The sequence below is a fragment of the Ictidomys tridecemlineatus genome, chromosome 9, assembly GCF_052094955.1.
Source record: "Ictidomys tridecemlineatus isolate mIctTri1 chromosome 9, mIctTri1.hap1, whole genome shotgun sequence".
Lineage (NCBI taxonomy): Eukaryota > Metazoa > Chordata > Mammalia > Rodentia > Sciuridae > Ictidomys > Ictidomys tridecemlineatus.
In genome coordinates this window covers 73,924,080-73,940,520 of record NC_135485.1, presented here as the reverse complement: position 1 = coordinate 73,940,520, position 16,441 = coordinate 73,924,080, and the positions used below count along the sequence as shown (strand labels likewise).

At 35.3% G+C, this 16,441-nt stretch overlaps 1 protein-coding gene across 1 annotated transcript; it reads left to right on the top strand.

The window, feature by feature from the left end:
- Positions 1 to 3,416: 3,416 nt before the first annotated feature.
- Positions 3,417 to 15,567, top strand: LOC144366790 (broad substrate specificity ATP-binding cassette transporter ABCG2-like). Its single transcript, XM_078021605.1, has 7 exons — positions 3,417 to 3,495; positions 7,813 to 7,899; positions 8,998 to 9,119; positions 10,607 to 10,755; positions 12,776 to 12,865; positions 14,284 to 14,369; positions 15,406 to 15,567. The coding sequence occupies exons 4-7, from the start codon at positions 10,639 to 10,641 to the stop codon at positions 15,551 to 15,553; spliced, it is 441 nt and encodes a 146-aa protein (XP_077877731.1). The 5' UTR covers positions 3,417 to 3,495; positions 7,813 to 7,899; positions 8,998 to 9,119; positions 10,607 to 10,638; the 3' UTR covers positions 15,554 to 15,567.
- Positions 15,568 to 16,441: the final 874 nt, after the last annotated feature.

Here is a 16,441-nt window from a genome sequence, read left to right as displayed (position 1 = left end):
CCTGAGACTCTTTTAATTATGCTGTGAAATACCCCTGTAGAATTAACATGGTTTTGCTATGATCTACTTCAGGAATTGGTTTATTCTCTTCCATTCACTTATTATTCTTGCTTCATTTGGTATGTAATCATGGCCAATAGAACAACAACAACAACAAAAAATCACAAGTTTTACTTATGGGAAAGTTTCTTAGTGATTCTGGGATTACCTCACCAGAATTTTTGTTGATTTAGACAAATTATAATGGGTAATATTGAGTAGAAAAAAATTTTCCTCAAAAAAAATAAAGACAATGTGTCTCAGATATGTATGGGTATTGCATAGCTGTCCACTTTCATTTGCAGAGTCATTCACAGGATCATGTGTTGCATTTTGGGAACTCACTAAGCAGTACACAAAATGAGTAAAAATAAACATTTCTGGTCTCATGCAATTCATTTGTTATGAGGGCAGAGACATGATAATTAATATATTAGATTGCAGAAAGGTCTATACAGAAAATTTAATCACCAACGGAGGGAGAAGAGGGATGGGAGACAAAAGGTAGTAGGGGCAAGTGGGTTGTTTTGCCCTTGAAATGTGGCAGTGAGGGAACATGATGTTAATGAATACAGTTGAGAGTTGACTAGGCTGACCATTGTCTGGGCTGCCCACTGTCTGGTGGAGGATCCTGTATGCAAAGTGCTGTTCCTTATAATTCACCTTCCTTATTGAGAGATTTTAAACTTTAGAAAGCACTAGATACCTCAAAGGGTTTGCATTTAATGCACAGATAGTAACCAGACTTAACAAGTCTATTCACTGTCAGGTTAACCCTCTTAAATAAGATGATATAATGTAATTTTCTTCTTTGGCTAGCTCTGTGGTCATTGTTGATTATCACTTCTCAAGGTTTTTCTGTTGTTTTTATCCCCTGTGTCATACAAAGCTTTTCTAACTTCCAGTTCATTTTCTGTCATTTGTAAGGAAATCAGTTTAGCTGATTGTTTGGGGTTGAACACCAAGCCTAAAGACACTAGGCCTCTGTCTGCATCTTAAGGAGGCCTAGGACGAAATGCACATTGTCAATCATTGATTTTCAGTTAAGTATTGAAATATGGCCTTTGTTGGCTCTAATGAAGTACTACTGACTATTTAATGTTAACCATCATAATGTTCATATTTAATTATTGCCTGCATCTGTATTTGAGTCAGATTGTCAATTTCTGCAAACATTTGTTGTGCTTTTGATCTGTCATTTCTCTCAGACCATGGACAGTTTTATGTCCTACCAATCAAAGGTAAAGTTTTACTGTTTCAGAGCAAATTTGATGTTATTTGGAAGCATGTCAGATGACTTAGATTTATCAACCTGCATTATATATTTTTGAACAATGTGATGTAATCCATTCATTCTTTCATATGATTTATGTATCATGTTTCTTACTTGATTCTCAAAGTAGTAGTTCTGGACAGAGTATGATTAGGACATAGCTACTTGCAAATACACCAGGATTGTGCATTTGGTCCTAGGTGTCCTTAAGATGCAAACAGAAGCCCAGTGCCTCCAGGCTTGATGTTCAGCCTTCTGGTCTCATCAGTGAACTCAGTTCTGCAAAAGGAAGTCCAGCAATATTCAGAGAATAGTAGTCTCCAGAATAAGGGGGGAACTCTTAGAGATCCCTGAGTTTAGTAGGACAAATCTCAACAATTTTGTAAATGCTGGAATGTTTGTGTAGGAAGAGGCAAACTCTTTTGTGGAAAGCGCCAAATAGTTAATATTTTAGGCTTTTCAGGTCCATATAGTCCTTGTCTCAGGTAGTTACCTCTCACATTAGAGTGAAAGCAGCCTTAGGTCATAATAAAAAAAATGAACCTGGCTATGTTCTCCTAAAACTTTGATTCATGGATCATGAATTTCATATAAATCTCCTATCAAAAGGCATAGTATTTTTATGATTTTTTTTTAATTTATAAAGCTGTTATTAGTTTGTGGGCAGAAGAAAAAAACAGTAGTTGGCCCCATTTGACCTGTGGAGAATAGTTTAATGATCCTTGTGGTTTAGGATTCTTAAACTGGAGTGTTCTTTTCGCCTAAGTTTTGAAGATAGATTTGTTAAAATGTTAAGATAGATTTGTTTTATGGCTTCCTTCTTATAAGACCCTATCTGTAACCTGATAACTATGTTTTGATTTAAACTAGTTATTTATACAGTTCAGACTTGACCTCTAGCCAGCAGTTGTATTTGGAAGTTCTTAGAATAAATGAATTATCTATATAAAATTATTTAGAATTTATTCAGTGTGCTAAAGTTTTCCTGATTAAATCAATTTGGAAGACATTGTTATCAATCTGTCTGAGAATCATTGTTTCTATTAACATATTGAACATCTATAGATTTTTTTTAGTAAAAGCTATAGACATCCCTCAGAACATATCCTTGAGAAATATTGTTTCAACATATTTGAACAAAGACTGAGTAACATTTTGGGAGAACTCCTTTTTCATCTTTGTGTTTAAAACAAACCAGATGCGCAAAGCTCAGATATGTGGACATTATCACTACTAATGCTTAGTTTTCTTTTTTTTTTTTAATGTAAGACAGAATAATATGTGTAACCTCATAATAGTGTGCATGATATTGTCATGCAATTCTTTGTTTTGTTAAATGTTTGAAAACTATAGGAAACATCCTAATACTTATTGGTAGTATAAGATGTCAAGTTGGAATAAAAAAAAACTAAGAATATGGAGTGTTGAAACTGAAAAATTGAATATTCTTAAAAGTTATTCTGTATGAAAGTAAAGACTCTTGTTTACCTGTTTATATTGCACATTGGTAGAACCATCAGCATTTATTTGGAAGTCTTTCCAGATTAGGGTCCTCACAAACTATTCTTTACAGATCATGCTTAATTTTTTTAAACTTTATTTTCCTTTATGCCATAAATGTCCTTCACTGATTATTTCACATTTTAATACTGTTATAGTATTGAGTTTCATTTGTTCCCAAATGACTTCCCCAGATCCCTGCATGTCTGTTAACTCTAGTAGCATTTGTGGGTTCAGTACCTGAATTGAACTGGACCCTTAACTGACAGTGCCTGGTGGACACTGAGAGTAATTTTAGCTTGTCCAGTAGTCTACTTGTTGTCCTGCCAATTCCCTGAAGAAAAGATACCTTAATTTGCCATCTAATTTAGATAGCATTTTCATAACATATACTGCTTAGTGACTCTGGCCACACCATTAAAGTGTTCATTGAAATGGAGAGATGTGATCATATATATATATATATATATATATATATATATATATATATATATATATATATATATATATATATATATCATATAATAATAAATGACATGAAAAATCTTAACTCTAATTGAAATTCTTACCCTTTTTATGTTCATTTTTCTTTTTGAAAAGATAACTGTGGCAGTCATTCTGGGAGTGGTCATAGGTGCATTTTTCCTGGCACTAAAACATGATTGTACTGACATCTACCATAGGTAGGTAAATTTGGATCTTGATTTTTATAAAATTCCATTACATTATTCAAGCTTGTAGACACCCATTCAAGAATTTGAATTTATGATAAGTATGATGCAAAACTCAGGAAAGAGTCAGTATTCTTTTTACACATGTATACATATGTGTGGTAAATTATATGCAAGCTGAAGTTTACCCTTTCAGCCATTTTTATATGTACAGTTCAGTGGCATCACATACATTTATACTGAGCATCCATCACTGCTATCCACCTCCAGACCTTTCTTTCATATTCTGAAATGCAATCTTCATACCATTGAATAGTAAGTCTCCATACCCACCTCTCCCAACCCTTGGCAACCATCTTTGACTTTCTCTGTTGCAGTCATGTAATATTTTTTTTGCATATGACTGGCTTATTTCCCTTAGCATAATGTTCTCAAGGTTCATCCATACTGTAGTATATGTTGGAATTTGTTTTTTAAGGCCAACTAATTGTCCATTATATTGTTTATGCATCCATTCATGAAAGTCTGTGTCATTGACCCCTTTTTGGGGTCCGTATTACTCAGTATTGTGAGTAATACTGCGATTAGTAGAATTATCTCTGTGAGTCTCTGATTTCACCTCAATGGGGTATATTGAATGGCTGGGTGATAAGGACTTTCTGTTAAGATTTCCAAGACCTGCCATGCTGTCCTCCACTGCAGCTGCACCATTTTCCATTGTTCCAGCAGCATGCAAGGGTCCCAGTTTCTCCACATCCCCACCAGAACTTGTTCATTTTTATTTTTGTAAATAATAGAGATCTATTGGATTTTTGGTGAATATCTTGTGAAGTCTTTTGCCTTTTCAAAAATTTAATTGTTTTATTTTTCATTATTGTTGACTTTGAGTTCTTTATATTTATGAATTTCTGATCCTTTATCAGTTACTTAATTTGTGAATAGTTTCTCCTATCTTTTGGGTTATCTATTCACTCTGTTGGTAGTGTGTTTGACACATAAATGTTTCTATTTTTGATGTAATCAAGATTGTCTGTTGTTGTTGTTACTAGTGAGTCAATTTCTTTGAATTTTTTTTGGGGGGGAACATAGGAGTGTCAGTTAAGAGGACAGAACTCAGTTTTTTCTGTTGTGTGGAGCACTCATATTACTTTTTGTGATTGTTGCCTAGTTTCAACTGTAATGTGTCCTTTAATCTCTTCTCATGATGAGAGATTTAACTGGCTGTGTCATGTCCTGAACATAGGTGCTCAGCAACATCCCAGACCCAGGGTCCTCCTCATAGTTCATGTATGGAGAACCATATGTGGCTACCTGATGGGATGGCTGCCTGTCATCCAGAGCCTAAGGTTACCTCTAAACAGCCAAAGGGGCTGTATGGTCTTATCCCCATTTTATTATAGAGGGTGATTGTAAAAGCTTGTGTTGAGTCTGTTTTGATACATGGAGAAGGCTGGCTATTTTCTAAACTAAGAATGAGCATTGTTTAGATTTACACTATCCCCCAAACTCTCATATGTTGAAGGGTTCCCCAATGCAGGAGTGTTCAGAGGTGGGGCTTTTGGATAGTGATAGAATCATGAAGGCACATTTCTCCCCAGTGGATTCATCAATTGATAGTTAGAAAGACTCGTGGGTGTGGGACCTAGTTGGAGGTAGCAGGTCACTGGGGGCATGCCCTGGTGGAAGGTTGATCTTTTCCCTGGCCCCTCCTCATCTCTCTTTCTCTCTGCTTCCTGGCTGCAATGAGCTGAGCAGCTTTCCTCCAGCATCACTTCTGCCATAATATTCTGCTTTAACCCCAACCAAAGAAGCCAGCCAAGGGTGGAATGAAACCTCTGAAACTGTATATCAGTGTAAATTATTTTTTCCCTGTAAATTGTTTATGTCAGAGCCAGGTACTGCCTATAATCCCACTTACTTGGGAGGTGGAGTCAGAACAGCCTCAGCAGCTTAGCAAGATCCTGTCTCAAGACAAAAAAATAAGGACTGGGGCTGGAGCTGAGTGGTAAAGAGCCCTTGGATTGAACCCCCGGTTCCAAAAAACATTGTTTATGCTAAGCATCTTGGTCAATTTCTTGAGATTATTTTTGAAGAATTTAGACATCAACCTTATTTTAACTTGTCCTTTTGACTTACCTTTGTTCACATTTTCTGTGGGCATTTGGTTATGTAAAAGTAGCCTGTGTGTGTGGCTTACCTAACAGTGATTTATTCTTTTGATTAGAAAACAGTAGTTTTGCATCATTTTGGAAACTATGTCCTTACAGCACTCTCCAGCAGTGACTATCAGTCCTTTATCATTTGAAATTGCTAGGGAGGCCAAAGGTTTTGTTCTTCTTTGGGATCAAGTACTATCCTTGCACTTTCTCTAACCTGTATAACTAAGAACTGGCTTTGAATTCTATGTAGAGTGTGAGCACCTTTGATTCAATAGCTTTATAAGGTTATAGTTATGGCTAAGCAAATTTGAAAAATGTATTTTAAAATGATTCCACTAATCCCAATTCTAGATATTTATGGAAATTATTTGAAATCAGTTTGTGAAAAAGGTGTCATCAGTCCTATGTTCATTGCAGCACTATTCACAATAGTCAAGTTAAGGAATCAAAGTGCCTGTCAGCAGATGAATGGGGAAAAAAATGTAGTATGTATACATAATGGAATACTATTCAGCCCTAAAAAATGAAATTTTGTCATTTGTGACAACATGGATGGAAGTGGAGAATATTATGGAAAGTAAATTAATCCAGGCTCAGAAAGACAAATAATACATATTCTCACTTATACATACATTCCAGAACAATTAAATAATTCTTAGAAGCATAGAATAGAATAGTAAACGGTGGTTGCCAGAATCTGAGGGATGGGCAGAATGAGGAGATTATGATCAAAGGGTACAAAGTCTCAGATTGAAGAGACACATTTTTTTTTAATTTTTTTGAGATACATTGCTCATTGCTGTGAAGATGCTAAATAATAATATACCTTTCAAAATTGCTTGGATTAAATTTCAAATGTTTTCACCATGAAAAATGATAAATATTTGAAGTGGTAGAGATCACCTGAATTACCTTGACTTCATTATTTAACATATTTATAAATAGTATCATTACTTTGTACCATATATGCACAAGTATATTTTGATTTATTTGAAATTAAAAATTAAAATCAATCAGATAAATAATAGATATGACAAATGTAAGTTACTATCTTATAAAGAATTAGAATGAATTGGTTCTGTAATAATAAAAAGTAATATAAAATAAATCATATTATGTATCTGAATGAATTTCATTGTCTTCTCAGAGTTATGAACACTATAATATCATTAGCTATATTGAACTGAATCTTTGCTATATCCCATGCATTTCAAATTAACTTATAAGTTTACATAAGGTAAATTTTTGGACTCAAAGTTATGTAGTTGATTATCTACTAGGCATGGCTGTTTCCTATTTATTTTAATTATCATATTAACATTTACATGTTTACACATTTACAGGTACTATTATTTCATCATTCTTTAGGCATTAGGAAAATATATGGAGTGTCTCTGGACTCCTGTTTTTCCTTTAATATAGCTGGAATTGTTCACTTGAATTTATATTTAAAATATTTTTTCCTCTTGTTTTTTATGTCACTTAACTGATGTACTACCTTATCTTTTTTTTTCAAAATGTTTCAATTAAAAATCATTCATATCAGTTAAGTTGGTTTGAAGAGAAGCTTGTTCTTATTTCCAGGAGGTTGGTATATAATCATAAAAATTATATATATTTTTAAAAAAAAACACAATTCTTTTACTGAGAAGGTACACAGAATTTTTTTTTTCTTCTTAAATTATATCTCTTTGATTTATTTTTGAAGACCTTGTAGGAAGGTGGCTGTCCTGGTCAAGGATGACTGTTGGGCTTTGCTGACGTGTGTGCTGTCTGTGTGTCTGAAGGAATGGAGTGTGGGTTCCTTCTAACATCTGGCATTTTTCTTCCACATGTCTCACCATTTTCTTGACTCAACTTTAAAATCAAACTGGCTAATTAAATTTTTAACCATCTGAGAAGTTTATTAAATTTGCTGTTTCTCTGTTTATATTTTAGGAATGGTGCCAAGCATTCATTCCTAAAATATAAACAGAGAAACACTGAATTCAAGGTGATGGTATTTCTTTGACCAGATAGCTCAGGCTGCCATAACAAAATACTAAAGACTCTATTTTAAAGAAAAATGTTATATAATTTGTGGAAGGAGATCCTGTGAGTTGAAAGCTGATCTAATAGCTTTGAATTGACTGAGGATTTTTTTTGTTTGTTTGTTTTTCTGTCCTGGCAGAGCCCGGGCACTCTGTACACTGACTATCTTCCAGAGTTTGGCCGGCCTGTTAGGAGGAAAGAGTGTTGAACTGGAGAAGCTCTTTAGGTGAGTAGGTTTTTATTTCGGGAGTGGATCTAAAATTGGGTCAAAGGTGTGACCCAGAGGATTACCAGTATTTTTCTTTTATTTCTTGGTTTGTTTAGTTGACAAATATAAACTGTATGTATTTATCATTGTGTAACATGAGCTTTTGAAATATGTATGCAGGTTATCACAATTAATTGAAAACAAGCAGTCAAGAGTGAAATAGAAAATCAAGAGCTTGTGGGGCCTGTCACCAAAGGAAAACAAAGTTTCAGAATTAGGTGTGGTCATCAGTTTGCAGTGCTGCAGAGAAAGCCAGCAATAAAGAGCTGAAAAGTATCTTTAGGTTTTTTGGAAACAACAGGCCAACATGACCCTTGCAAGAAAAGTTTGAAGTTCTTAGTAGAGAGTTAAGTTGTAGGATTAGCAATTGGAGGTGAGAGTACAGTTGGCCTTAGTGGATGAAGGAATGAAAAGATCAAGAGGGCAGTCTTACACTAAAAAGCAGACTGGGTTGTTTCTTCTGCTTTCAAAAATGGAAGATATTTTACCCTATTTATATGCCAAGGACTGGAATTATCAGAAAGGGAAGGAATGAAGATACTGGTGGAAGAGTTTTGAATTTCAGGAGAAAGACATCAGGAAGAAGAAAGATGAGGGTTTGGTAGCTGATGGGTGTATTGCTTGGTGATCGTTGGAGGGAGAAGTCATTTTCTTTTTCTAACATGAGAGTAGCAGAAGTATAAAAAGTTTAGGGATCATAAGTTGCTTTGAGGCCTTGGAGAATAACAGTGTCATCTTTTACAGGGTCAGAATTGGAGTGAAGAAAATCTTCTGTTACTGCTAAGATTAGCCCTTTTGGTACTACTAAGAAGGGGTCAGCCTGAGAGGAGAAGCAGGGTATCTGAGAAGAGTGAGGAGATGCAGACTCTGTGTCCCACCTCCAGGGAGGCAATACCTGCAATGGAGAAGGGATGGGGGCAGGGTGGGAGGGTCAGCCTGGAGCCCGTGGGCAGCTGGTGGCAGACCTGGTGGCAGCAGGAACCTGGACAGCAGTGTCTCCACTGGGCTGTGCCTTAGACTAATCTGGGATGTGTGGTGTGTGTTTTTGTTTTGTAGACAAGAGCTTATTAGTGGATGGTATGAAGTGTCATCTTACTTCTTTGGAAAACTGGTATCTGAATTACTACCCAGGAGTTTGCTGCCAATTATATGTACTTGTGTAGCATACTTCTTGATAGGTAAGTACCAATACAAAGAGAATGTGTCTTTAGTTTTGCTTATGTGTTAAAACCAATTTCTTTTGCAAGCATGTTTATGGTTCTTACAACTAGAAGTACACACTTCCCACCACTAGGGAAGTGTGTATCCATTGTGCATGCTCAACAATAGCCATTCAGTTGAGTATTGTTTTCAAGTCTTTCCCAAGTGAAGCTTCTTGTTTTTTATTTTGGTGCCATGCTGGGTATCAATCCAATGGCTTCATGGATGATAGACAAATGCTCTATCTCTGAGATACATCCCCAGCTGTTTTAAAAATTTTTGTCTTGATCAGGGTCTTTCTAAGCTTCTCAGACTTATCTGAAAATTTAGATCATCTTGCTTCAGTCCGCTGAAGAACTGGGATTGCACACATGCCCCATGCTCTACTCAACAGAACTTTCAATATTTACAAAACTTCATTTTACCAAGATGCCATGTATCATGAAGAAACATAGAAATGATTTATAAAAAACTCAACACTATGCTGAGGAGCTGTGATAGTTATTGCCTATCTATCTATATTGTTTCTCTTTGTCTCTCAACATGTGACTATATACAGATAAAATTTAGATTGGTATGTATTATTGATAAGGTCTAAGAGATATATAGAAAAGTAAAGAATCTGTGTATACATGTCTTCTTTCCCTATACCCTTAATAATGAGAGAAAGATGGTTACTTTGGGGTTTGATCATTGTTGCATTGTTCTCAGACTTTACCCCAGGGTCATTGCTTCTGAATTTCTATATGTTTCTCTATTTCTCACATACACTGGAAATATCTATTTATGATAACACACTATAGTATAAGAACCAAAAACTTCCGGTATACAAATAAGAGGTGTATTATAAGGAATTGATCATGGTATCTAGGCCCAGACTCCTGATCAGTGTTTTTATAGCTGTTCCAAATCTTTAAACTATATAATGAATGTTTGCTTGGTACACTTTTTAAAGTATACTTATCTTATTCCATTCTCTATCACAGAGCCATGTGATGGTTTGTCTGGGAGACTTAGGTATGGAGATTCCTTTCTTTCCCCCAGGCATTAAAACCACTGAAGTTGTGAAACCTGATTCCTGTTTCTTCAGTAATGCAGTGACAGCAAATAGTGAGCAATGTGGTGATGTCTGAGTATAGGAGAAGGCAGTATAATTTGACCAGTTGTGTTACCTGTGCCTCTCCATCTAAGTAGTTCTGAAGTTTGTCCTAATTCCACATAGGAAAACAGAGGTGCTATACGGAAAAGTGCTTTGCAAGTAAATGTACAAAAGAAATCTGTGTGGTAACTTCATGCAATTATATATAGGTGAAAATTAAAATTGCTGGCCCATGGTAGTTGGATGTGGGTAACTTTCTTCATTCAGGTATTAATTGCTCTGAATATTAGCATTATTTGCATGGTAAATGATCCTGAATACATATTGACCTAGGCAGCCGTGATAAACCCTTCTTTTTTTCCTAAGGATTGAAACTGGAGGCAGAAGCTTTCTCAATCATGATGCTTACTGTTTTGATGGTGTACTATTCAACTGCTTCCCTGCTACTGGCTATAGGTTCACATCAACGTTATTTCATAGCAGCAGTTTTAAGTACCTATTATCTGTTAATGCTGGTGAGTATAAACTGTACTTCTCTCAGAAGGAAATTTCCCCTTCTTTCTTTATTGTGCCTTTACCTGTCATTTAAAACCTACTTTGAGTATTCTATACATGGGATTTGGTCGCTTCCAGGAGGCCTAGATGAGGTATATTCTAGAGAATTTACCAGCTTTCCTTCTCAACTTTATCCAAGCTTATTTTGCTAGTGTTCTAATGTCGTTAGTATGAACATGTCTTTAGTGATGAGCTTTTAAAAGACACTTCTTGATAGTATTGAATAAGACCTTGAACTTTAGAAATCAGAGTAATGCGATCAGTAGACTCTACCTGATTTTCATGCTGGAGTTAGAGAACTCCTAGCTGTTTAACCAGTGGAGACAGTTTCATTGGATGCATTGAAACTCCAAGGTGAATGTGAAGCTCCTTGAGAAGTGTAATAGTGTGTGGCATGGGGAGGGGGGTCTTACCTGGGTCCTGTATTTTGAAAAGGAGTGTTTTAAGAATACTGGAAAATTCCAAAGTCCACAGTACTAGGTGATTCCCTTTTTGTGTTCCTAAGAATCTCTATATCAAGTATTTCTGCTTATCTTTTCTTTATAATAGTTACTTAATTCTAATCTCACATGGACCTAAAGTTTGTAATCACATAGATGAATTAACAGATAAACAGAACAAGTTCCCCTGTTTTGTTTTGTTTTTTTTTTGTGTGTGTGTATGTGTGCTGCTGGGGATTGAACTCAAGGCTTTGTGCACATGAAGCAAACACCCTACCCACTGAGCTATATCCCCAACATAGTTCTCACATTTTTGTTCCATGACATGGACTAAATAGGAGTGCTTAACCAATTAATGCACTTGTCATCTCTGCTACAATAGATGTCTTTCAGTGATACATAATCAGCATAAGTTCTTGTCAAAGTGTAAATCTTTCATTTCTGAATTTCTGAATTTGTCAACTACAATGTATCTCATTCAGAAAGTGATGTCTTGTTTATATTTCATGTAATAAATAAAATATCCTTTAATAAATACAGATGAATTGTTTGATTTATGGGATATTTTGACTGAATATTATGTAAAGGATCTTGGTAGAACCTTAAAACCATAGTCATGAAACCACATATTACTCAGAGATGGTATGTGTTATATGAAGCACTTGGTTAGGTCAAATCTAAATGTGGGCAGACATACAACGTTGTCATTATGTTGTTATCCTAGTGGTACCAAGTACCACCTAAATTGTACCATTTAGGACAAGTGTTATGTGAACCTCATAGCTGTTCCTTGTATTTTGAGAAGTTGTTCCTAGTATCTCTATTGTAATATTAATTTCTGATAGCTTTAAATGGAAGTATTGACCATATTTTCTGCTGTACTTCATCATATTATTGTGTTTATCAGTTCTAGGCTTTGGGTAATCTGAATCCTGCATTCTGAACCTCAAATTATTCTTAATGTCATTTTTTAGTCATTATGCCATAAAATATGTATTGTCAACTACTTATATAGCATTTGTGTTATAGTATCATTAAGGAATATGGAAAGGATTTGAAATATATAGGAAGTAATATTAAAGTAAAAAAGGAAGTACATGATTTACATGCAAATACTACACCATTTTAAAAATAAGGTATTTGAATACCTGAAGATTTTGGTATCTGTGAACTGAGGTTCTGGAACCAATCCCCCTCAGGTACCAAGGAATGACTATTTCTTAAACTTCCATTGTGTGCAGTTACAGAGAATGTTGAGGACATAGTCTTAATAATTTTAGATCATCCAAATAGTATATATTATGCAGATTATAGGAAATGGTCCTTCCTTTAAAATAATAAACAACCTTAGATACACAGAGGTGTATACACATTCAAACGATGAAGATTTTTTTTAGAGTAACTGGAAGGAATATGAAGAGAGATGATCCTAGTGGAAATGTTTGGAAAGTTGTAGAGTTGAAAGTTGAAAAGGGTATTATCTAGAATTCTTCATAAAATCACAAGTTGGGTTCTGATTCATGGTCTTTGCTTTTTATAGGGTTTATTGGGTATATTGCTGACTTTCACTCCTCTTCCACCTTGGCTATCATGGCTTGAGTACTTCAGTATCCCTCACTATGGCTATTTGGTAAGTTGTCTTATTCTCTTACAATACATGTGTTTCCAAGCTATGAGAAAAGCAAAATAAAGCCTGACCAGCTCATTTCCCCAGCCATGAGATGTGAATGTCTGTGATTTTGGAGTCTCCTTTCAAGAGCAATTAATGAGACTATCCTGTTAGCCTCAGTTAGCACAAGTCCCTGGAGTCACATGGGGTTTTTCCCAGTCACCCCATTGTTTGAGGAAGAGGAAAGTCATAGATAAATCTCATAGTAAAATGTGAAAATAAAAGTTGATGATAAACATGTAGTGTTTTAGTTAAATAAGGAAGTAAATGAGAGGATGAGAGACTAGAATTTATAGTTTATATCAAAAGGAAAACTAGAACAGAACAAAAATCATATAATACTCAAAACCATATTGTCTTTCATGAGCTATTCAACTCCAAAATAACCTGTGTCAAAATAGAATGATTACGTTTTTGACTATCATAATTAAAATGGATTGGAAAAAATAAATAAGAGAAGATTGCTATTATAAATCAGCAATATTCTTTGAGCTCTATTATGTAAGGAAAATAAAAAGAGACACAGAGACAAGATACAGAGGCAGACTAACAGAATAGCCAAGCTGTCAGCTTTATTTATTTATATCAATAAGTTTCATTAGATCATTGGCATCAGTAGTACATTATCGCTCATTGTGTCATTAGGCAGCTTACAGAGTAAGTAACATTATGCAGCTTATTCTTCACTTACATGCTACAGTTGCAATATGTAATGTTAAGAGGTTTGTGTAGCTCTCAAGTGTCCGTTGTTTAAATTTACTGTTATATGGACAGGTTCAGGTGCAGTGGAGCTTTGTGAAACATTGTAGTTGTCTAACAAGAGAGTTTTGTTTATTCTCAGGAGCTGTGAGCCTGAGGTCAAGGTTGAGGCTGATAAGACTCTAGCACAGATCCTCCTTATGCAGAGCATTCCTACAGCAGATAGGCATCCTATGTCTTTGCACAGAAATTTTCCTAGCAGCCAGGCATTCTGTGTCTTTGCACAGAAACTTCCTAGCCACCAAGCATGCCACAGTTATGAAGCCATCAAAGATTCCAAACCAAATCACAGAACCATTTTACTGTTATATCATTTTAAATATAGTGTTCAAACTATAAAATTGGGAGAGAAGGAAGTAACCACAGTCTAATCTAACCAGAGTTCTCCTTTCTTATCCAATGGGAGCCAGCATCTCAACCCTAGCCTACTTTATTTCCAGGGAAAATTAGGTACTTTGCTGTGGCAAAGACATGGCAAGAAAGAGAATATTTTTTAGAAATAATCATAAACATTAAACTTGAGGGCATAATTGTGATAATCCCTTGACACTATTTACCCTGCCCCCTTGTGATAATCCCTTGAAACTATTTATCTTACCCTTCTCCCCCTTGTGTTTTAGGCTTTGCAACACAATGAATTTTTGGGACGAAACTACTGTCCAGAACTCAATACAACAGAAATCAGTAGCTGTTCCAATTATGTAATGTAAGTTTGCATTCAGTGTCACGTTGGGTTTGCTTACTATCATAGTATGATATGGAAAGGTCCCTGGCCTTAGAGCTGGTAAGGATTCTTTCAAGGTCAATAAGACTTTCTAAGCCTAAGTTTTTTAACTCGTAAAGTGAGTTGTTGGGCACTAATGTATGTGAACATGTTGTGTAACTCTTGTTCTCTTAACAGTAAAATATTATCGAATGTGAAAAAATGAGTTCTTTTTCAGAACATTTGAATTTGTAATAGACTATTTTCATGGTTTACTAAGGGCTTATAGTCTGTGAACCTCTGGATTGGCTACTGGTAAGCCCTGCCCAGGTGCTTTTCTCACCTCTGACAGAGGCACTCCATCCTGCTCTCCTCTAGCTGCTACTTAAGGTTTGAGCCTGATCCTAGACCTGCTGGTATCTTCTCATTGCTGACTATCTGCAATACTCATTATAGTATTGGTGTGAGAGCTGACAGAACAGAATTCTGTTCACAAGCCCTTTTCCCCCCTGGTTCTGGTTTTAGAATTCTTAGCCTATTTTTTGGATGACTATCTTGTGATGTAAGCAGAATTTAAGGAGCTTTGATCATATAAACAGGGGACAGAGTTGTCATCATAAAAACTGAGGTTTTCCCACGAGGAGAAAATGAATTTACTTGATCAGTATTTCCTTTGAAGAGAGCAGCATTATAGATTTGAAAACAGATGAATCTGAGAAGCCTAGGAAATTGGTTCATAGTGTGAATCTGTAAACTTGGCCAAGTAAGTTAAGCCTGCATCATCTCCTTTTTGAAATATGCATAATATTTATATTCCTTTAGATTGTTTTACGAATTAACTAAGCTGTCAGGCACAGGTTGCTTAATATATCTAGCAAAATTTGAAGTACTCAGTGACTGTCAGCTATTACTTATGAAATGACAGATACTGAATATTTAGATGACCTGTAGACTTCTTTAACAAAGGAATAGCAACTATATTTAGTACAATTTGAAAGATGTTAGGAATATAATCATATATTTTTGTGTTGAATTTCAGATGTATTGGTGAAGAATTCTTGACAAACCAGGGCATCGATCTCTCACCTTGGAGTTTATGGAAGGATCATGTGGCTTTGGCTTTTATGATGATAATTTTCCTCACAATTGCCTACCTAAAATTGTTATTTCTTAAAAGAAGTAATTAAAATCACCCTTAATATACTATGAGTTACTCTTGCATTAATAAGAAGCACCTTAATTTATTTTAAGTATCCAGTGAAGACTTTTTTGTTGTGTATGATTGCCAACATACTGTTGAAGTGTTTTCAATAGAAAAAATTTTCAGAAAAATCACAGCTAACAGAACTATAAATGAAAGAATCCAAGCCCAAAACTAGTATATATAAGTTCCTCTTATTAGACAATAATTATGGGGAGAAATTCAGTTGAATTTATCAGTCTGAAAAAAGAGAAATGAATTCTAGAAACTCTTGACTAGTTATAATATCTCCGACTGATTAGTTTTCTCATTTTTCAACCTCAATACATAGGTTAGTAGCCCTTCTATTTTAATAGTTTATAAACTATGACCTGCCATTACTTAATAAATAACAAATATGTTAAAATATTAATGCTATATTGGAAGAATGAAATCTAAATTAGATTGAAAAAACAGTGATATTTCTAGGGTAAAAAATTCATGATGATAATGAAACATGTCTATGATTCTGGCCATTCCTACCTCACTGTGTACATGCTTTCATATTACATACTTCTAGTGGGGGTCTCAAATCTTAGTAGTCTTTACTATGGGTTTGAGATTTAGTTATACAGAAAGCCAGGCCGAGGATATGGTTCTTGTGAATTTCTGGGATATTCTGGCTCTGAAATCACTTCACTCCCCAGATGTCTCGGTGGCATATATGTGGTTGCTTCAGAATCTCCTGAGAGCTCTGTTAAGACACCCATGTCTGGCCCTGCCTGTCTCAACACAGCAGCACCTATGAACCTGCCTCCATGAAGAATTTGCCAGGGCTAAATTTGGTCATTTCCAAGGTCCTTCCAAGTTTAAAAACTTTAGACTTAGAGTCTAA

Coding starts and splice junctions, on each gene's coding strand:
- LOC144366790 (XM_078021605.1), top strand. CDS start 10,639: ATGATGCTTACTGTTTTGATGGTGTACTATTCAACTGCTTCCCTGCTA. Junction 12,866..14,283: donor TCCCTCACTATGGCTATTTG/GTAAGTTGTCTT, acceptor CTTGTGTTTTAG/GCTTTGCAACACAATGAATT. Junction 14,370..15,405: donor AGCTGTTCCAATTATGTAAT/GTAAGTTTGCAT, acceptor GTTGAATTTCAG/ATGTATTGGTGAAGAATTCT.